Below are 24781 nucleotides of genomic sequence, written 5' to 3' on the forward strand. Positions count from 1 at the left end.
TTTAACTTCACAAAAAAAAGTGACTATTACTTAAAATCTGGGTAAGAAGGAAAAGCTTTTGCTTTCTGGCTGATAATAGGCAGCAGTAAATATCATTTAAAGCTGATTTTAGTGTACCTTTTTTTAGGAATTAATGATCTTTAACCACAAGCAGAGTGCATTTGCCTTTTAAAGCTATTTTTGGTCACCATAGTGAGGTTATGGAGCAGCACAAGATGGTATCTGACATGCATTTGTCTTACATTTATGCCCAGAGGAGCTTAATAGTTCCATTTGTCTAACTTAAGTATCTTCTATCATTTTTTTTCTCAATCCATTTTACCATGTCGTTTTCTTCTGTCATGGTTGGCCTTGTAAAGGAAGCTAAACAACTCCTTTGATCTGATTCGTTTTGATATCTAGAAAGTACACTTTATCATAGGTGGTATATTCTTTGTTTTATTTATTTCTTTATTGAATATTTTTTCTTTCATGTGAAACCTTTACCTCTTCATTGCCATTGATAGCTCCTACAAAGTAATGTATAGCACATCTTTTACATCAAGGTGCATTTTACTTGGCTGATTAATAATAAAACAAGAACTGTTATTGTATATAATTATATTGTCAATATTCTTAAAGAGTTAATCAGTCTGCTGCTAACTTTTAAGGTCAACAGATATTCGTTGATTTTTTTTAAAGCTGGGGTGGGAAATGCAGTGCCAGGAAGGCTACACAGGAAGTCCATATAGTACAGTAAACATATTGGTTATATTTACTATATATGTCAATACAAACTAAACACCTTGTGCTCAGTGTACATAAATAAAATACAAATGCGATACAAAAATAGTGCTAAGTGAATTAAATAAAATATAAAAAAATTAAGGATGCTGCACAATATAAAATGTTGGGATTGATTTGATGATTTATGTGAACTATTTACTGCACTATTTATTTTGGGCACGTACATCATTGCATGATGGTGTTGTATGTACAATATTGAGTACCATAAAATTTAAAGGGATCGTGCATACAATATATATTTATTTAAAGCAGGGATAGTGAATTAACATTCATATTCAAAATTTCTTCAAGCGGAGGTCTGAGTGTCATATTGGTGCTATGACTGCACATGATATCCTCCATATCGCAGCCTCCTGTGCACGTCACAGACCTACCCATCACAGACTGACCCCCCATCACAGACTGAACCCCCATCACAGACTGACCCCCCCATCACAGACTGACCCCCAGCACTCCCCTCTCTCCACAGAGCCCTAACTTATTCACACAAGACATGTAGCACGGCCGCTCTGGATAACAGGCGAGACTTTTCACATTAAAGGTGAGTGATTGATTGCTGGGACCGCTGCGTAGCAACCAATCACCTGCTTCTTAACTTAAAATGTCCAGCCCTTTCTCCAGAGCGACTGCGCTTCTCATCTTGTGTGAATTTTAGACAGACCCGTGCGCGCCGTGCCTGCCATGCTGTAAACATAGCAGCAGCAGGCAGGCGAGCCAGCAGCAGGGAGAGGACACAGGTAACTATTTGGCAAGGCTGTGGTCTGGGTAGTATGGCTACTGGGGCCGGAACAGGACTGTGGTCCGCCATTTAGTGATGCCTGTTTTAAAGGGACAGCACATCTATATTTACTATTTATACTGTCTTCTAGATTAGATCTGTTATATAAAGGCATGCAAAATGCATGCTTCAACCTAGAGCCTCCCTCAGAATGAAATTCTTCTCTGAAAAGAAGCCAAGCCTCCAATGAAGGTAGCCTAATTTCTTTTTAGTGGCCTTAATATTATGCAAATACTTTTTGTTTTTTTAAATGATACTTCCAAAAATTAAAAATCAGACTTTGGCATATAAGGAATCTGTGTACATATTTATAATTGCAATTTGTATTTTGCCTGCTGTCTTCTTTAAATCTGTGTACCTTTGTAACCTTCCAAGTTTCTTAGCAAGTTTTGATAATTACTTGATGTTGTTGTGGTCATATAAATATCTCATATTGCTATCTCTCCAATGTAATTTCTATTAATCAGATAGCGCATATATAAAATGTACTTATAAAAGAAATTCCCAAACTATTTTCCAAATCCCTTATGTGGTTCATGGTTATTGATATGCAACACTTATTTCTGTGATATAAGCAGCAGTGATAAACACTTTGTGGCTTCCTCTGCTTAGGGGCCTATTTCAAATTGAGAGTGGAATTCACCCCCTACGCAGTTCAACACGTAAATGATTTTACACAGCATCTGAATTTTACATTACATTCATAAAATGTAGAGTGCAATGTGGAGTCTGTTATGCTGCAAAGTGTTCTATGCTTAGCACTGCAGAGAGCACGCTGGGATAGGAGACCACTTGACCAGTCAGTTAAGTGACATCTGACAGGTCTTCTCCTCCTCTTATCACACTCAATAGAATGGATGGGACCTTGTTTGTTTCAGAGTCCCAAAACAAGCAATGCTGTGCATTTGTAAAACACACAGCTAAATGTACCAGGAGGTTTTCTTTTTTAAAAGCAGTGGTATGGCTGCATTTATGCCATACTGCTGCCTTATAAATGGACACCCTGGTAGTACCATTTTATCCTAGCAGTCCAGCCTATTAGCTTTATTTTATCAATAGCAAGAGCTGAGTGATGGCACTTGGTTTGCTATTTACTATGTGTGTGAATGTCACCTAAATTAATGGAATAGCTACAATCAATTGAGTTTCATAGCAAAATGTTGATGATATCTCCTGGCGACCTCTCTGTGTGGTACTTGGCATGGTCATTTGGGACAATAGTGTAATTAATATTTAGGCTAGGTTCATATTTGAGCGTCCACTTCTTTAGGGGTTTTAGAAGCATTATCCTGTCCCAAACAAGCACCTCTCCATTCTCCAGCAGCTCCCTTTAGATGCCCCAGACTCTTTCATCCCCACCTTTCAAGTTTTCCTCTGTCCAGACACTACAACGTCACCTGAATGTGATGCATAGCCCAACCATCTCTTCCCCATTACCTAGGTACCCCTGATATAACTGAACAACTGAGGTACAGCAGCTCACATTCTTCCAGCTGAAGCTTTAAACTATCAACTCCTCAAGGTAGCTCCATTCTCACAACACCCTCCCATCATTTCTTGTTCCCCAGTAACCTACATACACATCAAAGTGCCACATACCTGCCCAATACTATCTCTCTTTATTATGGTTAACCCTTAAAACACCAAATCTAAAATCCCCCCACTACTCAAATATATAATCCTTGTTAATCTCCTGCCCCACACCTCCATTCTTTAAACTGTCTCTAAAACTTATTGTGATCATTTACCGACCAATCTCTTATGTATCACCCACAGTACTCAAAGGATCAGACTCGCAGCAGATTTCTGGTTCCAAACACATCCACCATCGCAGGTCAGGCTTGCATATTACCTCACACTCTATTTATCATTTTTATCAGTAATGTTTTTTTATAATTTACTTTATTTTTAACTTTTTTATATACTACTCTATATTGTTATCATACAATATTTTACTATGCAATTTGGTTGAGTTAGTGTTTCTCTATAGTGTATATATAGTATTCTATATATTTATTGCTATTGTTGATGATACCATATTTCAAGAACCTCTGAGTATTTGTGTCCTTCTGTACACTTGTGTCCTCCTGTATATTTATGTTATTTTACTGTCCTATTTATTTACAACGTTTTGTATTTTTTAAATTGTATTTATTTGTTTTTCCATATATTTATAATAATTTACAATATTCATCTATTTTTCCTTGTGATTTTTCCAATATATGAGTTACTTATTAGTGTACACTGTATGCCTGATATACTTATCATTTGCTTTTAATTATTTCCTTGTATACTAGCCCAAAACGCGACACCTTTACTTACTACCTGTGAACTAAGTACTTTAATACAACTGCAAGTGTGATGAACCTTTATACTGAGCACGCCTCTGCACTCATCCGAAAAAAGCACCTGCACTTCTTTGGTGACAGACGACAGCACGTCACTCTGATGAGAATGGCCCCATATAATAAAATGGGAATTGTCGAGTACGGCCATGCTTCTGGAAATGCATAACAAACTGCTGAGGCGTGAACTGGGGCTTAAAGTATAAGTCCAGACAAAATGTTGAAGATAAGTAGTCGGGAAAGATTAAAATCCCTGTCTGGTTTTACTGCTATCAATGGCTTCATTATAGAAATGAAGTGAGGGAAGCTCTCCAACAAAGTGGACAGAAATAAAAACAAAAAAAAATTGAGTAAAGTAAGGAAGGATAGAACCCTTGTCAGATCAGTATTTCCATCTGTGTCCCTGTGGTAGATTTTCCCTGGCTTCCTGTTTGTTGAAGTGTGGTCAGCAGGACAGGATGTGAGGGTAACGTTCTGTAATAGAGCCTCAGATAGGAGAAAAAAACTTGACAGGAGTTCTAAACCTGCCTAAGTATGTTTTTGACTTGATATACACTTTAACATAAAAGTATTCCTAAATCAAGGACAGGTAGCAAACATAGAATGGACACTACTAGGGATCAGAGCTGTTAGAAATAGCCAGATAAGAACAATCAAAGTTTGAATTTACTAGTTTCCGAGCATTTTTAGCATCAACTGATCTCTTTTGGAGTATTAGATGTTAGGACACACAAATACACGTACGTTAGTACTCCTATGCACAATTACTCTATAGCCCTAATTTAAACTTTGGTTTGATTTGCAGAATTACAAACCTCAAAATATGTTTTAACTTAGAAGATATCCTGTGATTTTTTTTATTTATTGTTTTGCCTCAGGAAGACTGTTAGGCATGCAGGGTTAAAATTACAGAGCCGGACAAATGGCCAGAAATTCTGAAAGCAATTCATCTATGGACAAATTTGTTAGTACCCTTAGAGCTCATTGAAACAAAGCTTTATTTTGGCTGAAAAGTAAGTCAGTTAAAAGCAAGTGCCTCATGTATGCCTGCACGCCTTTGTTATGTCATAAAGATATATTAATCCTTGTTCTACAAAGGAATTCTAAAAAAGCCTGGACAGATTTGTTGGTACATATCCCTAGAGAATATTATAAATTGATCATAGTGATATTTAAAGCTGTTTTCTCTTTGGGGGCCCATAAGCTGCCCGTAGTGTTATTGATTTTTTTAAATGTAGTTTGACCTAATTATAGCACTGTGCAGCAAACAGTAGTACAGTTGCATTATAAACTGCAACTTTTTCAGAGAAAATCGTACATTTCTGTGATTTAGGATTTAGTGACACAAAGCCAGCACCTGCACCCCTTTTGCGTGCTTCTATGGCTATTCTCATCCACTTCTGAGCATCAAGTGATGGATCCCATTCGGATATAAATATGGGTTGTGCCACTGTTGACTTGTTCCAGTTAATTTCTCCTCATCTTTGCCTGACTATTGAAAAGGTACAAGCCACTACCAACCTATATACATGTACTAGTTAATGACTTACTAGCCAGGATCAACACGAGATCCCCTAAGCCTGCACCCTTAGAAACATGTTGGCAGTGGTAGCTTCCATTTTTGTCCTGACAGGTTTCCTAATCATTTATATCCTTAATTTCTCCCAGTATTACATTAATAGATTGAAGATGTAAACTATCATTTTTAGTGCTAAAAAGCATTCGTCTCATGGTAAGTCATTCTGCACTAACAGGGTTTAGTGCTCTTCCTTCCCCCCTTCCCTGTAAGAACCATCAGTGTTGACCAAACCTCTTAACTTTACCCAATATGACATTTGTGTGCTTGGCTCTTCAACTGCACTTATATTGAAAATGAGTTGTATGGTTTATTATAACTGGAGAAAAAGCAAAAATAATCATACCTTATAGACTTGTCCATATGTTCCATTTCCAACAACTTCAACTAACTCAAATATTCCTGCTGGGTCCTGTAGGAATAGAGAGACATTTTTTTTTTCAGAAGCTTGTATATTCTGTAACAAATTCAAACATATTCATATCCCAATGTAGGCTGGACAAATTCTTGCACAATGTGCACCAATTTTTGTGATACAATGGGCAAAGAACAGGTTTGCCCTGACAGTCAACTACTTTTTGGTCTGTTAAATAAATAATTTAAAGTGTTGTTTGTCGAATAAGTGCAAAAATACATGTCAATCCTACCAGAGACCCAGTGAGTTCATAACTGCCTGTAGTGAGCTGCCTCTGCTGCACTGAAATCTCCAAACACGTTATCAGCATTGTATTGAGTCACTTCACAATATACATAGACTCAAAAATTTGCCTACATTTGACACTCTTTGGAATGAGTGAAGTGACCATGGCCTAAATAAATTTGCCAACAAATTATCAGTTTCAATTGCATCCACTTAGCTGCTTGGGAAAAATTGTATTAAAAAATGAACCTTGCCTGAAAATGAAAATGCCTTCCTAAGTTCAGCCTTTGAGTGGGAACAAATGTAAATGTAAGCAACAGGTCCCAAATATTCATTGGCATTCAGCACCTGTGTTTACCAAACATAACTCTTTATCCAAAATTTGTAATAGATCATTGTTAGAAGAAAATGAAACTGGGAGTCTTGTGTTCCATTCAAAACCAAACACTGTGATAGTTGTTCCATAGGCTATTGACTACATAATGCTTTAAAGCGGAGTTCCACCCAAAAATGGAACTTCCGCTTTAAGGGAAGGTGACCCCTTGACATGTCATTTTTTTAGGGGAGGGGGGGCAGAATCCCTCTTTTTAGAGGGTTCCAGCTCCCACTTCCTCCTGGGGCTCCGGGAAGTCAGTTCACCTCTCCCCCTCCCTCTCGGCAATCATCTAGGACACGTCACAGGTCCCAGATGATTACCCGGCCAGTCACAGCATGCCGCGCAGCTCATGCATGCGCAGTGCGTGCCCTGCTGTGAAGCCACAGCTGGGCACCCACAGTGACAGTGCTGGCGCCGCAGAGAGGAGGGGGAGACGAGCGGGGGGCTTCATTCCCCGCATCGCTGGACCCTGGGACAAGTAATGCCTTGTTTCCACTGAGCGGATCGGTTCGGGGTCGGTAGTTTGAATGGCCTAGAATGGTCCGGTCTATTCTGGTGAGCATTTCCACTGCAAGTGGGACCACAAGGGGCCATACAGGTTTTAGAAAAAATGCCTCAGCATAGCACAGCAGAGGGTTTTCTGTCAGCCAATCAGTGGAATGTATTGTAGCTCCGCCCTAACCGAACCATTCCATTTTCTATGGTCCCACATCTGAAGCAGGACCCTGAATGGAGCGGTATGGTTCAGTTGTATGGGCCACTTTCACAATGGAAACACCCAAAATAGAGTACCGTACCGAACCGATCCGCTCAGTGGAAACAAGGCATAAGTGACTGATTTATTAAAAGTCAGCAGCTGCAGTATTTGTAGCTGCTGACTTTTATTTTTTTTTTTTTTAAGCGGACTCCGCTTTAAGTATAAATAAAGATACAATGTTTTTATATTTTGCATAAAATAGAGAGATTGATTAGAACACCTGTCAGGATTTTATTGCTGTCTGTGCCCCTGTTAGGGAGTGTCACTATTTGTCATATTTACCCTTCTCACTGAAAGTGAATGTAAAGGAAAATCACAAATTTTGGGCTGTCGCTAAAGCAGAAATAAAGGGGAAATCATCCAATGGGACACTAGTCCTGGTGACAATCGGCGATTCCCTTACTTTGGAGGGCTTACTTTCACTTCCTGTTTTGGCTATTGGACAGAACGTGAAGGGAAATAAACTCAACTAGCAAAAAAAAAAATCTGCCAAGGTTTATAACCCTCCCTTACTCTATCCAATATGAAAAAGGTTGCTCCTTTAATTCTACTTTAAGACTAGGTTCACACTGGTGCAAATTGGATGCGGTATTCCCCGCATCCAATTCGCATAGTAGGAGATTGTGACCGCCTCTCTCTGGAGCCTGTTCACATATCTCCAAAGCGGCTCTGATGCGATTTGTATAGGAGCCCTGTGTGTCTTTTGGTCCATTTCAGGTCTGAAATTAGACAAAAATTTGTTCTGAAATCAGACCTGAAACGGTGAACGAGGACACACCGGACTCCTGCTGTGAGCCGTTGCATGCTCATATGTGAATCCAGCCTAAAGGTTAACTAAACCCAGTAACAAACATGTAATATTTTGCAGCTTACCAGTCCTTAGATGCAGTGGCTTTATTATTTCTCTTTTTTTCAGACTAAGAAAATTTTCTGCAAGTACAGAAATTGCCAGAGTCCCTGTGTCTTCCTGTGATTTGAACTGGAAGTGTTATCTTCTATCTTAAAACTACAAATTTTTCCATCCCTCCTTTCTGTTCTTCCTTTAAGGCTAAACCTGGCCATAGATGGATCGAATCTCAGTCAGTTTAGCGGGCACTAAATTGAGCAATTTTCCTTTCTTTCACCTGTGATGGATGGAAAGAAAATTGCATAATCTATGGGCTGCGTAAATCCACCTTTTTTGCCAAAGCCATCCCAATGTTCTTATCTCCCACTTACCTAGTTCATAGCAGCTATCACTTCCTGTAGCATCATGTGACCATCCAGGAAATTTCATATCCCATGACACATTGCCTTACTGAATCACAGAATAGGGCATGTTTTACCTCTCTGGACCACACCTCCCTCATTACTTGAGCACCTCTTTATTTCCACCCACTTTCCTACTTCTTCCTTTATGGTGGCCATACACTATACAATCTGTTTGTACAATCTCCTTTCGACCTACCGTCAGCTATGTTGCATAGTGTATGGCTTGCTTTATCCAAGAAGGAGTGGGTGGAGACATTCAGCTGTCCTTGTTCTTTTGTAAACACACCAATTTCACTTTCAGGCCCCATTCACACCTAGTGTAATGCGCGCGCACATTTTTTTGTTGCGTTTTGCACGTCACATACATTGGACAGCCCACTGATTTTCAATGGGCTGACCTACAAGCGGCAAAGTAACTTGTGGGACATTTTGCCATTTTGCAGTTTGCACATCTTTTACTGCGTGTTTTGCTGTTGCATGTTTTTTACATGCCAAATGTATGTTTGTATCCACGTTTGGGGTGCCATTGACATTTAATGGCACTGAAAGTGTAACTAGTTCATTTTAGGTGTAGAAAAGTAATCATACACTATGTACAGAGATTGTGCAATCAGATTACAATCTCCTTTTAGATTTACCAAAACTATATACTGTAATAGGAGAACAAACCTATCTACCCAATCGCTCTGTACCAGGCCCTTGCAGTATATAGTTGATGGATTTAAAGGAGATTGTACAATCAGATTGTATAGTGAGGTTTACAGACTTCTTTTTTAATACTGCGGCCGCATAGGCTGTTATGTGATCCTTCAACTGCAGCACACTCTGCTAAATAACCGATTTATGCAAGATGAAGGTAAGGTACTAAACAATTTATTAGTGGAGGAAAGCACTGGCTGTGTATTAAGTGGGAATGGTGCTCACTGACAATGTTTGCATGTAAGTACAGAGTTGGGAGGGAACAATCTCCTGGAGGGGGAGGGCAGCTGCAGGGTGTGTGTGTGTTAATGAGGTCAGCTGCAGAAATACATCTTTAGTCTCTAAAAGTTTTCACGTCCTAAGGGATGGATAGCAGGAAGTAATGGCGGAGTTTTCTATTGGAGAAACTGGAGGCTGCCTTCGAATATACAGAAAGTTTTCTCTTTTCTGCAGCAGAGGTACAGTAATGGTATATTGGTATATAAGGAAGCTGGAATTTAGATAAAAAAAGGTCAACTTAGGGATCTATAGTCCTTCAATGATCAATACTTTTATGTAACCAAATAATACTGCAACAACTACATTTTATTAGAGTGCCACAACAACAAGCAAAGTTCAAGCAAAATGATGACTCAAGCTATTATATTGCTGATTACTAGCCAAGGAGAATAGGCGTTAGATTCCAATGTGCAGAAATGTAGGTTCCAGCTCCTATGGTAAGGAAGGAACTGTCAATCCTTGTCATCATTAGTAAAGCACAGTATAATAAAGAAATAAAAGTTAATTCATTTTATCTTAAAAGGCTTCTAGGTTTACTGTAAACTGTTACCTATAGATAGGCCTCCTTCAGACAGGTGTTAACCTTTGTCACCCGTCTGAAATCTCTCAGATGAGTGTCACCTCCTTACCACCTGTTTTAAACTTGAAAAGGCTGAAACACCACACCACAACCATGCACAATGCATGTGGTTGCAGTGCAGCTCCAATCACTTGAATTGGTGGATACATTTGGCACTGGTACTGCTCGCCAAATGCAAAGGGGGGGGGGGGGGTAATTATATTCTAAAATTCCAAATCTCTTTGAAGACTACAGCATTCCACCATGCAATATGTAAAGTCTCTGCAGAATGTGGATTAACCAAAGCAAGAAGAGACACCAAAACTAATTTTAAGTTGTCTTGTGTTTAACAAAGGCATCTGTTCTATGGAAAACATTCTTAACAGACTTGTATTATTGCATGTCAGTGCATTCAGTAGACACAGAGGTACTATTTGTGGCTTAAGATCTGTACTGAATAACCTTTCTAAGAGAACAATTACGTTAAATGTTTTGTTTGATTGCCTACATCACCAACCCCACGCACACACATACATGTACACATTAATACTTACCTTTCCTGCTCTCTATATCGCCCTGTTTGCCTGCCGGAAACCAGATTTAAAATTCCTGCACAAGCTGTCAATCTGTGTTGGAGTTTACAGAGGTTAATGACCTTCCTGCTTGGGGTAGACAATTACACTGATAAAAGGAAGAAGAAAATTGTATGCTCTCCCATAACTGGAAATAACGGTAGGAGAAAAGGACCCTTTAAAGAGTTTTTTTACAGTCTGATTCAACCTTAACAACTGAATTTAAAGGAATCTGGGACTTTTGTGAACTACTTGATATCCCAAATGAAAACGTATGTATCCCATTGCTGAAGAAGGATATGTCCATAGTATCTGTCTGCATCAACCTTTGAATACAATGCCTTGAAAATACAGATTTAAGTTTAGTAATAATGGTGTAATTACCTGGTACTCAGTAACTTTTTGTGCAAATTTTGAAAAATAGTCCAATCGGAGGGGCAGGAGGCGGAGCCTAGCAGAGCAGACATGCATTGTTAGAGCTCCACACCGCTGAGGAGAGAAGAGAAGGACAAAGCGGAGCCTGCAGGCTCAAAAGGTATCCATTTGAACCTTTTTGCCCCAGGGAACAAACTGTGAAAGTTTGGGCAGGAAATATGGTACTGGGAGGAAACCGTGGCAGAAATAAAAATCACCTCACAAAGAGCTCACAGGCACTCACTGCAGCTGAAGCAGCTCCAGTCACCTCACAAGATACAGCATCAGGGCGCTCTCACAGACAGAAAATGTCACAGCAAGACTCTCCATTTGAGTCAGATACAGAACAAATCCTCTCACAAACTTCTCCACAAGCCTCCTCAGTATCCCCAGTAATATTATTACAATTTGAAAAGATGCTTCATAAGGCTTTAAAACAAACCTCAGACCAAATAACAAAAAGCCTAACCAAAGAAATAAGAGAGCTGGGAAACCGCACCGCAGCCTTAGAAATAAAAATGGATGAAATTGAAATTACAACCCAAGAAAATATAACAGAATTGGAACAATTAAAAAAAGAGAATTTAATACTTCAAACTAAGCTCGAAGATTACGAAAATAGAGCCAGACGTTCAAACTTGCGCATAAGGGGAATACCTGAAACTGTGACAGACCTGCAATCTACTATTACTGCTCTATTACAAGAACTAAAGCCAGATATCCCTATTGAACGTTTAGAACTGGACAGAGTACACAGAGCCCTCACAGCCAAAAAGAAAGATGGACCCCCACGTGATATAATCACAAAATTTCATTATTACAGAACGAAAGAACAAATACTAATTGCTGCAAGAGAAAAAAAGGAACTTAATTTTAAAGGACACAATTATCAAATTTTTGCTGACCTATCCCAACTTACTATTACTAAAAGACGATCCATGAAACCCCAACTAATGGAACTGCAACGCCACAACATTATGTATCAATGGGGCTTCCCCTTTTCAGTCAGATTTAACTACCAAGGTACAATTTACAGAAGCAGATCAGCAGATGAACTACAACAAACCCTTTTAAAATTAAATCTGACAGAACCCACAAGCAGCAACACTCCCACACGCAGAAGGAATGGCATCATCTTCACCTTCAGGCAGCACCCAGAAAATTCCAGAACAAAATGGGAATCATCATTCTCACATAAGAGGCCGTTATGCCACATCATCCATGGACCAAGAAGATTCAATGGACTGACATCCTAATTCGTGATATCTCTTCATTTATTATACTAAGAGATGGTTCTCTATAAAAAACCTATATTTATAACTGAATGTAACTGCATTCTGATAGTCACACGCTGTGTGGGATCATGTTACATTCCAGTTATATTTCTTATTACTTCTGATTCATATAGCCTTAGAATATATAAGTGAAATAAGGAAATTCTTGTTCAGTTATATATTATCAGGTAATAACAATAGATTTATTACTTTTTAGGACAAATATGTTCAATAATCCAGAAGTAATGGAAGCTTTTTTTTTTTTTTTTTTTTTCTTTTTTTTTTCTTTCTTTTCTTAAAACAAATATATTATTACCTAACTAGTTCCTAGAATTATGTTTTTGTTTATTCTAATCTGAAGCAATACAACCTCAATTTTATGAGTTAACATATCTAAACAGTTACATATGAATAAAATATGTAATTGTTTACTCTAAAAGGGTTAAAATCCCAAAATAATTCAAACTATCTTCATCAATACCAAAGTTATTAACAGTACCTTTCTAACTGAATTATTTAGCCTAGGGCAAGACTAACCATATACAACCACCCTGGAATAAATAATTTCAACAAAAACTATATTCTGCACTCCAACTAATGAAACATCATTTTGATGTCTTTTGACATAGCACTTCTCTCCTGTAAGCGGAAGATCCGTGTACCCCCATTAGCCCTCCTCATTCTCCCAACCATATTATGTGGGAGTGTGATGAAGGCACTTATTCCCCTGAGAGAGATATTTATTCTCTTTCACGGGTAAATTGTGATTACTTGCAAAAAATAATTTATACAATGTATCATCTAATCTCATATGTTTTTTGTTTACTCTTTACTCCAGAATTCACTGGTTTCTTTTCTATCTATTCATCTCTTCAGTCCACACAGGTTGATCTGCGCAGTCAGCTCTGCATAACAAAAAGTAAGTCAAAACTATTTGATCTATTGCCATGGTACCACTGAATATACTTTCCCTGAATGTTCAGGGAATAAATGTCCCTCAAAAAAGGACCAAAGCCTTCCGTACTTTCCATAACAAGAAGGCTCACATAGTATGCCTCCAAGAAACACACTTCACCAAAGATTCTACTCCAAAATATATTTCTCCTTTTTATCAACAAATTTACACGGCTTCTGCCTGTACCAAGCAAAGGGGAACTCTAATTGCATTTCACCGATCCACACCATTCACCTTATCATCAGAAATTAAAGACCCAGAAGGTAGATACCTGATACTCATGGGTTATATAATGGATACAGCAATCACGGTGATTTCCTACTACGCTCCTAACAAACAACCTACACCATTCCTCTCACATATATTACAAGTGATTAATACACACAAAATAGGAACAGTGATAATGTGTGGGGATTCGAACCAGGTCCTCCTCCCATTTCTAGATAAATCACCTTTTACACAAAATAACCTCTAGATTACCTTTTTCTCAACTTCTTTCCAAATACAATCTGGTAGATTCATGGAGAGAAAGTAACCCAATGAAAAAGAAATTCACTTATTTCTCGCACCCTCATCAAACCTTCACCAGAATAGATCATATTTTTCTAACAATAGGAATGATACCAGAAATTATTGCATCAGATATAATTCCGATTCCGTGGTCTGACCATAATGCAGTATACACTACTATAGCCTCAGCCATACCAAAAGCGCATGACCCAACGTGGTACTTACCGGACATAATGCTCAAACACCCACTACATCAGAAGGCCATTGAACAAGCTTTAAAGGAATACATATCAATTAATAATACAACAGACATCTCCCCAATAACACTGTGGGAAGCTCATAAGCCTGTCTTGCGTGGTACAATACAAAGACAAATGGCACTATTTAAACGGGAACGCAAAAATCTAGCAAAAAAACTAGAACTCAATTTTAATGCAGCCTACATATCATTTCAAGATAATCCATCTCAGAGTACAAAATCTCATCTGGAAAAATCTAGATTGGAATACGATCTATTTCTCACTGAGTCAGTTGATAAATCCCTCAAACGCTCCAAACACAATTTCTACATGAATACAAACAAACCAGGTACATATTTGGCTCGGGCATTAAATTCAACTAACAAATCTTTCAAACCAATACGTTTGAAATTATCAAAAAATGTTTACACTTGTAATCCAGTTAAAATAGTCCATAAATTTCACTCACATCTCGCAACTTTATACAAGACAAAAAATGAATTTAATCCTACAGTGGCTGAATCCTTCTTCTCAAAAATAACCTTACCTGAGTTATCTCAGAATCAAAAAAGCAGTTTGGATGAGCCTATAACTATAGATGAAGTTGCTAACGCCATAAAAGACCTAAAACTTAACAAAAGACCAGGCCCAGACGGCTACTCGGCTTTATACTATAAAACATTCTCAGAAATACTCTCTCCCATTCTCACTGAAACTTTTAACAAACTTCTAGATGGACATTCTTTTCGGCAAGAAACACTAATGGCAATTGTTTGTATGATCCCAAAACCCCTTTCTGATGATACTTCCTGTGTGAATTATCGGCCTATCTCTCTGTTAAACCTCGATATTAAATTATTAGCAAAAATAATAGCAAAACGCCTCAATAGCATTATAGGAAAATGAATACATAGAGATCAAGTAGGCTTCATGCCAAATAGACAGGCAGGCGATAATATACGCAGGGCAGTGTTATTGGCACATATTGCTAAAAAACGGAAAATCCCTTTATGTTTTCTATCTCTCGATATTAAGAGGGCATTTGACACAGTATCCTGGCAATATATGCAATATTCATTACAAAAATGGGGTTTTGGACCCCACTTTTTAACATGGATCAAAGCATTATATAATAAACCCAAAGCCTATATAAAATATGCTGGATACAAATCTGAAGCCTTTAATATCGAAAGAGGTACCCGACAGGGTTGCCCATTATCTCCCTTATTATTTGCCCTTATACTCGAACCCATGGCCCAATATATCAGAACAAACCAAACTATAACTGGCATTGAAGTAGGAGGTATTACACACAAATTATGTATATTTGCAGACGATATATTACTTTTTCTATCATCACCACAGGTCTCTGGTCCTAACTTAATACCAGCTCTTGATGGATTTGCAGCCCTATCCGGCCTTATGATTAATCCTAAGAAATGCCTAGTGCTTAATATTTCACTCACAAACATGGAATTGATCCCGGCTAGGGCTGCACTCCCATTCACATGGGCAGAAAAATCAATCCCATATCTTGGAATTCATTTAACAGCCTCTCATTCTGACTTATTCTCAACCAATTATCCTCCTGTATTAAGACAGATCACAAATCTAATAAAACAATGGTCGCAACTTCCTTTATCCTGGATGGGGAAGATTAATGCAATCAAAATGACTATTCTACCCAAATTGCTTTATCTATTCAGAGTCCTCCCTATTCCAATTCCTTCCTATTTTTTGAGAATAGTACAAAAAAGAGCAACTTCGTTTATACGGGGCTCTTCTAAACCATGTATACCTATACACACACTACATCTTCCCAAAAATAAAGGAGGCCTGGGATACCCTAATTTTACTAACTACTACAGAGCGGCACATTTGGCCAGTCTGTCCAAATACCATGCAAAACAGGAAATCCCATTATGGGTATTTATAGAGGCTTCAGAAAATGACCCTCTATTAATATCAAATTTATTATGGCTTGATCCTAAAGACCACTTTAAAATTCATAATCCCATAACTAAACACTTCTTATCTCTCTGGGATAAACTAAAAACCAAATATCAGTTACAATCTCCACACAATCCTCTCCTTTCTTTTATCAGAAATACGGCCTTTTATCCGGCATGGATCTACCCAAATTCTTTTAAAGCTTGGACAACATCAGGCATTCAGACACTAAATGACTTCATAGCATCTAAATCATTCCTTTCATTCCCATCGCTTAGAGAAAAATATGATCTACCAAACTCTGGGATATTTAGATATCTCCAAATCAAAAATTTCTATACACCATTCCTAAAGGGGGATACACCATTATCCCAATTATCCATTTTTGAATCAATCTGTACAAAAGATCCATTTGCTAAAGGTACAATTTCATCACTTTATAATCAATTATATGGAGTACCAAATCTTAATAGACCCTCTTACGTTCAGAGGTGGGAGGAGGACCTGGGACGAACTTTAGAAGACACGGACTGGTCTAACATATGGCTCACATCTAAGTCATCTTCACCCAACATCTTAGCACTGGAGACAAATTATAAAGTCCTAACTCGCTGGTACCTTGTACCCGCTAGAGTGGCAAAATATTCACCTAATACCTCAGCTCTTTGTTTTCGAGGATGCCCAGAAATAGGCACATATTTACACATATGGTGGACGTGCCCAGTAATCCAAACCTTCTGGAAGGAAGTCTTCGTGATTGCATCTAAAATATTTAAAAAAATAATACAACCAGATCCATATTTAACTTTACTTAATCTAAAACCGAAATGGTTAACACTCTCTCAATTCAAACTTATGATCCAACTAATAACGGCTGCAAAACAAACAGTGGCCAAGGCATGGAAACTCTCCTACATTGGTACTAGCAGAAACAATTCACAGAATGAATAATACAATGTCCCATGCTAAGATGGTAGCCATCGATCAAAATCAAATTCCAAAATTTGAAAAACTTTGGCATCCTTGGATAAAACAACAGTTCCTGTCAAACTTCAATGACTCTGTCCTGTTGCCATGGTAACAGATTAAATGACTTACAGAGACACCCATTCTAAGGCTTCAAAGAGAACTAAAAAGAATAATAAACTGACGAGCGGGACAACCTTGTGGACCATACCTCTACCTTTCAACCCTTTTTCTTCTTTTCTCTTTCCTTTTCTCCACCTTACGATTAAAGCTCATTATCAGAATTTATTTGACCTATATACACTCTACTTGTAAACAATATGTATAGTAGGTATAAATCATTTAAATACCTACAAAAGTAACTAAGGAAATGATATATATCTTTAATTTAGGTTTACGTGAACCCAATGTTTAATATTTGAAATTTCATGATATTTACCTATATAAACCCTACTGTAAAACAATGAGCTTACTTTATAGATCCTTGTAAACTTACTTTATGTATCTTTATAACATTGTATACTCAATAAACTTCTTTTGACAAGGAAAAATAGTCCAATCAGCACGCTACTCCACTCCTTTCTAATATTAAAAATATTCATGGTTAGTAGAAAGCTTAAGCTATATTAGTCCAGGCATCTGATGAAACTACAATCTCTTTTGGATAGCTGCCTTGTTTTATTGACAGACTTCTATCAAATGTCTTGAAGATCTGTGTGTAGCTTCCATACCACTTCAAACCTACATTATTTTGCCATTCTAGTTCTGTCCTCTCACAAAACAATGTAATTGCCAACTATGGTGGAATGATGCCATCAACGGAATTCCTGTTGTTGCAAGACACTTTTTTTCACTAGGTAATACGCTTTTCCAAAACATCTTGTTATGTTTACCCTCTTTGAACGTTAACCTCTCCCATGTCTTTTAGTATTTAATAACAAAAGGTGCTTGCATGTGCAGCTGTGGCCAAAAATATTGGTATCCCTCCATTTTTTCCAAAGATTCTTAGTGTGCCATGGAATAAACTTTTATGTCCAGCCAAAGCTGTGTTGATTTTGCAGAGTTTCCTTCACTTCCTGTCTAGTCAAACAACTATCACTGGGACAGTAAGGGCCAGTTCACACCAAAGTGTGGTTCAGGAAAGGCACATTCTGCTCGCGTTTCCCACACCACAGGTAAACCTGCTGCCCTTGCGAGAGGCATGCAGGTGCCAATTAATTGTTACTGGCACCCTAAACACATCTTGCAAATACAGTGCGTTTGAGACACAAAATTAAACGCTATTGCAGTTCTATGCAGTTTGGTTTGAAGCATTCTAGAATTTGCACTACTTTTTTTTTTTCATTGCAATTTGCAGCCCAATATAATGAAAGGGTTGTCAAAACTGCACCACATGGGAACATGCACATTCTGTTGTGAACTGGCCCTAAGTGAAGAAAATTTCTCTTTAAAATTAAAAAAAAAAAGGCCTAGATAGCAGTAAAACCCAAGAGGGATTCCAAACTTTTCCCACTCTATCAGAAAACTAAATATAACGTTTGGGCTGGACAAAATGCTTTAAGTGGAAACCTGACCCTGCCAATCTTTATTCCATAGTCCACAGAGCAGACACCTTGTTTTTCATTCATAATTTCACTTCTTCTTTTTATTCTTTGGAATGGATGTTTGTTGGTACCCCTACCCTAATAATTCATAGCACACTCTTTTGAGGCATTAACTGCAAACAAGGACATTCTGTAGCTCTGAAAAAGTCTTCTGCACTTCTCAAATGACAATTTGCCCCCTTCTTTCTAAGAATAGTGACCCAGTTGTTTTATGTTTGATGGATTATTTCTCCCAGCTGTAGGTATCATCGCTTTTAATTAATAGTCTTTTGGATTCAGGGCAGAATGGGGATGTGTTTTGAGTTGTCACATTGCTAGAGGCCCCATGACCTGCAGTTGAAACCATTTTCTAGCACTGGGCATTATGTTTTGCTCCAGAATGCCTTGATGTTTTTCTGATTCCAAGATGTTCTGCGCATATTCCAGACACAGAATACTCTAGTTTGACATTTTGGCTTGTCTTTAAGAAGCGGGGTCATCCTTGGTCTCCTGTCACGGGAGCCACGCAACTTACATTTAGAGAGCAACAAATTATTGAATTTGATATTGTTGTACCTTGATTTTGGAAGTCAACCAGAATCTGTTTTTTTTTTTGTTTTCTTTTTACTCTGTGATTCGGATTATACTTCTGTTAGATATGGGGCCAGTTTTTCTTTTTTGGCCACATCCATGAAGGTTGGCTAAGGTCCCATAGAATTTCAATTTCTTGCTATGTTTGTCTATTATCATCTTCTTTTGCTCAGACAACTGTTTTTCTTTCTCTTGTCCATGTTTACTGTGCTGATATAAAATTCCTGAGTGCGTACTTTTCTCTATACCATTTGATACTAACGTGAATAATTTCACTTAAATCCAGTAAAGCCCTTTTAACATCTAAGGGGTACTATTAAATATGTCAATGCCATTTTCTTTTTTTTATTATATAAAGACTACTGTAAGTCATAAATTAAAAGCAAAGTGTCAACTTAGTGGACTGTGGAATAAAAAAATTGTGGTTACCATTTACTTTTATACATTTCAACTTCACAGCAACTTAAAAATCTTTGGGAAATAGTGTCCTGACTTTTGGCTTCAACTATAACTTTTTGATCAAAGGTTTCCACAGTCCCCTTGAGGCTAGTTTCAGGAGGGTGACAAAGGCTTGGGCCAAAGCCAGACAAGTCAAGGGCCATAGTAAGTGCATGGAGCAAGCCATTTTCTCATCTAAATGTATCTCCTTATTATACATTATTCTGTATACAAAAATAAGCTATAAATAATTATATAATTATTATAATAATTACAAATAAATATATATTAAATAATAATATATTGTATTATAATAATACAAATGTAAAGTTGGGAAAAGATACTTCCACATTCATGCATGTACATACTGTCTAATCATATAAAACAAATTTAAAATATTGATAGATACGTAGTATTACATATATTGTTCTGCACCACATTTATCACAGACATAAGGTACAGTAAGCATGGTCTCAACAGTGTTAATATTTAAACAGACTTTTTGCTTTTTGTTTCATGAGAAAGTAATAGACTTTATTGTGATCCTCCTCAGTAAGGCTAGGCACACACAGGCCTAATGCTGGTCAGAAGTTGGACTAACCGGCTTTTGTCAAAGGGACATGCTGGAAAATCAGCATCCGACCAGCGCTTGCAGCCATTGGCTGCAAACGGTGATCAGTGTGTTTTGGAGGGGGGGGGGGCAGTCCCTCTGTCAGAATACAGAGGCACAGTGGGGAAGATCGCCACACTTTCATTGTGTGTGTTAGTATGGTGATCTGTCAGGTTTTTTTGTTTAGCCCTCTGGGTTGAATGAAAAATAACTTTACGTGTGTACCAGATTTTACTTTTACATCCTATCAGTTTCTCTCAGCATTCTCTTTACAGTATCTTTCTCTGCAATTGCTTTCACTTGCAATCTGACATCTGAGATTTAACAGCCCAGTTTGCAAACCACGTGAAAATTGATGCCAGTAAGGTCATGTGAAATGCAGACTAAAGTCATCTTTTTGTAGAGTGGTATGTATTTTAACTTGTAATAGAATGATAAATAAGAGTGCACCAATAAATAAAATCAAATATATACCTATGGTGGGCCCTATTGGTCTCCTGGGTAACACAGTCACTGACTGGCAGCAGTATTCAATGATCTTTACAAATAATTCTTTTGCTAGAATTAATGATTTTTAAATGCCAGAGCTGTATTATTATATGCCCCCCCCCCCCCCGGGCATTGCCCACGGGCTAAATGTGCATGGGGGCATCATGATAATCTTGCATTAGGCTCTGTCATTGACAGGAGATGTGACAGCAGTGTCACTCACTACTCCTTTCAGCAGGAAGGAGGAGAAGCACAGCAGCGCAGCCTAGGCTTGAAAAGTATGGCCAGGCAGGGAAAGGCAGCCGCTATTTTTGTAGTATTCTAGTATACCCTGAAAAGCTAACTGTCTTTAAATACTGGACAGCAGAGCTGGAGTGGGCAGTAATGGCCAGAGTTGCCTCCTGAGTCCCAACCTGCCCAGCTTCCATGCAGTACTGTGTACACAAGCATCTTAATCGCTGGTCAGCCAGGAACAGTAATGCTGGCCATACACTATACAAAAAATCGTCTGAAATTCGGTCATTTAGACAGTTTGTTCGTTTTTTGCCCATTTAATGGGCACAAAATCAATAATCATTGGGATGTTTTTGAGCTGAAAAAACGAAGGACAAGTTTGGAAATTTTCTGCCGAACAAACTATAAATTGAAAGGTTAATGTGTTTCCCGTCCGAACTGCTTACTCTAGGTATATGTAAAAAAAGGAACAGAAAATGCTTGACGTGATGACACCATCGTTTGCGCTCACGGCCGAATGTTCGTTTTTCGAAAATGGGTTTGGACGATTTTCCGTATAGTGTCTGGCCAGCATAAGCTGTGGTTTTTCAAAAGGGTATGTATGTATGTGAGTGAGTTTGTGTGTATGTTAGTTTGTGTGTATATGTGCATATGTACAGTATGTATGTATATATGTGTATGTATGCGTGTGCATATGTATAATTACATATATATATATATATATATATATATATATATATATATATATATATATACACATACATATATATATATATACATATACATATACATATACACATATATATATATATATATATATATATATATATATATATATATATATATATATATATATATATATATATAAAATGCCTGTGTGTGTATACAGTGCCTTGAAGGGGTATTCATACCCCTTGAAATTTTCCACATTTTGTCATGTTACAACCAAACATGTAAATGTATTTTATTGGGATTTTATGTGATGGACCAACACAAATTGGCATAAAGTTGTGAAATGGAAGGAAAATTATAAATGGTTTTCAAAATGTTTTACAAATAAACATGTGAAAAGTATGGTGTGCATTTGTATTCATCCCCCCCGAGTCAATTCTTTGTAGAGCCACCTTTCGCTGCAATTATAGCTGCAAGTCTTTTTGGGTATGTCTCTACTAGCTTTGCACATCTAGAGAGTGACATTTTTGCACATTCTTCTTTGCAAAATAGCTCAAGCTATGTCAGATTGGATGGAGAGCATCTGTAAACAGCAATTTTCAAGTCTTGCCACAGATTCTCAATTGGGTTTAGGTATGAACTTTGACTGGGCCATTCTAACACATGAATATGCATTGATCTAAACCATTCCATTGTAGATCAGGCTGTATGTTTAGGGTCGTTGTCGTGCTGGAAAGTGAACCTACACCCCACGCTCAAGTCTTTTGCAGACTCTAAAAGGTTTTCTTCTAAGAGTGCCCTGTATTTGGCTCCAACCATCTTCCCATCAACTCTGACCAGCTTCCCTGTCCCTGCTGAAGAAAAACATCCCCACAACATGATGCTGCTTCCATCATGTTTCACGGTGGGGATGGAGTGTTCAGGGTGATGTGCAGTGTTAGTTTCCCGCCACACATAGCGTTTTGCTTTTAATCCAAAAAGTTCAATTTTTGGTCTTATCTGACCAAAGCACCTTCTTCCACATGCTTGCTGTGTCCCCCACATGGCTTCTCGCAAACTGCAAGCGGGACTTCTTATGGATTTCTTTCAACAATGGCTTTCTTCTTGCCACTTTTCCATAAAGGCCAGATTTGTGGAGTGCACCACTAATAATTGTCCTGTGGACAGATTCTCCCACATGAGCTGTGGATCTCTGCGGCTCCTCCAGTTACCATGGACCTCTTGGCTGCTTCTATGATTAATGCTCTCCTTGCCCAGCCTGTCAGTTTAGGTGGACGGCCATTACTTAGTAGGTTTGCAGTTGTGCCATACTCTTTCTATTTTCAGATGATGGATTGAACAGTGCTCCGTTAGATGTTCAAAGCTTGGGATTTTTTTATAACCTAGCCTTGCTTTAAACGTCTCCACAATTTTATCCCTGCCCTGTCTTATGTGTTCCTTGGCCTTCATGATGCTGTTTTGTTCACTAAGGTTCTCCAACAAACCTCTGAGGGCTTCACAAAATAGCTGTATTTTATACTGAGATTAAATTACACACAGGTGGACTCTATTTACTAATTAGGTGACTTCTGAAGGCAATTGGTTCCACTAGATTTTAGACACCATTACATGCCCCTTTAAATTGTAGTCCTCTTATCTGCTTATATGCAGCTTTATATATATATATATATATATATATATTCATACTATGTTTTCCTTCACAGAATATCCACTGCAACTATTATACAGTCTGCACTAATACTTACTTGATAACTGGGGACTGCACTATCACTGATGCTTTTCATATTACTTTCTATGGCCTCAGTGCGGCCTTGGTTTTGCAGCCTCAGCTCCCAAGGGATGCCAAGGGACAACATTATTATTCGCTAAATATCCAATTTATATACAGGTAAGAGTGCTGAAGAATTTCCATCCCCCCCTCTGCCCTGTGTCCCCCCGTGTCAAACACCTGTTCATTCTACCTTTTTCTTCCACTATAGATCTATCCCAATTGCTATTTCTCCTGATGAGTGGACATCTCCACGAAACACGTAGAGCCCCAGCCTTATGCTACATCATCGCAATCATGTGATTCTGAGATTTAATAACATTAATTTTATTATCACTATTAACATAATTGCCTTTATTATGAATTGGAACTTTTTATTACTATATATTAATGTATCTATTACTATTACTGTGAATCATGTTTAATAAACCGTTAAGGTGTTACCATTGTCTATCATGTTAATTGCAATTATTCAATGTATGTTTCTTTGGAATTTACCATCATGTGATTGCATATCTTATTACTTAGCCGTGCTTCATACAATGTCCCACCCAACCCCTTTCTTTTAATATGTGTCCACTAGATTTTTGTTAGGGGTATCAGAGTAAAGGGGGCTGAATACAAATGCACGCCACACTTTTCGCATATTTATTTGTAAAACATTTTGAAAACCATTTATCATTTTCTTTCCACTTCACATTTATGTGCCACTTTGTGTTGGTCTATCAAATAAAATCCCAGTAAAATACATTTAGGTTTTTGGTTGTAACATGACAAAATGTGGAAAATGTCAAGGGATATGAATACTTATTCAAGGCACTGGTGTGTATGTACAGTATCTCACAAACGTGAGTACACACCTCACATTTTTGTAAATATTTTATTATATCTTTTCATGTGACAACACTAAGAAATTACACTTTGCTACAATGTAAAGTAGTAAGTGTACAGCTTGTACAACAGTGTAAATTTGTCTCCAGACCTAAACCCTTAAGAGCATCTGTGGGACATCCTCAAACAGAAGGTGGAGGAGCACAAGGTCTCTAACATCCACCAGTTCCGTGATGGAGGAGTGGAAGAGGACTCCATTGGCAACTTTTGATGCTTCGGTGAACTCCATGCCCAAGAGGATTAAGGCAGTGCTGGAAAATAATGGTGACCACACAAAATATTGACATTTTGGGCCCAGTTTGGACATTTTCACTTAGGGGTGTACTCAATTTTGTTGCCAGCGGTTTAGACATCAGTGGCTGTGTGTTGAGTTAGTTTGAGGGGACAGAAAATTTACTCTGTTATACAAGCTGTACACTCACTACTTTACATTGTAGCAAAGTGTCATTTCTTCATTGTTGTCACATGAAAAGATATAATAAAATATTTACTCAGTTTTGTGAGATACTGTATGTCTGTACATTGCTGTTAGGCCTTGTTCACATGGGCATACCTAAGCGTACACCCATGTGAGAGGCG

At 37.9% G+C, this 24781-nt stretch overlaps 1 protein-coding gene across 2 annotated transcripts in view; it reads right to left on the reverse strand.

Annotated features, from left to right (window-relative positions):
- The window catches only part of NRK (Nik related kinase), a 402914-nt gene that overhangs the window by 372899 nt on the left and 5234 nt on the right, over positions 1-24781 (reverse strand). For both annotated transcript variants that reach the window (XM_073599301.1, XM_073599300.1), the window contains exon 2: positions 5832-5897. In XM_073599301.1, coding sequence (XP_073455402.1) covers positions 5832-5897 — 66 coding nt within the window. The remainder of the gene's footprint in view (positions 1-5831; positions 5898-24781) is intronic.

Source organism: Aquarana catesbeiana, linkage group LG09 (genome assembly GCF_042186555.1).
Source record: "Aquarana catesbeiana isolate 2022-GZ linkage group LG09, ASM4218655v1, whole genome shotgun sequence".
Classification (NCBI taxonomy): Eukaryota; Metazoa; Chordata; class Amphibia; order Anura; family Ranidae; genus Aquarana; species Aquarana catesbeiana.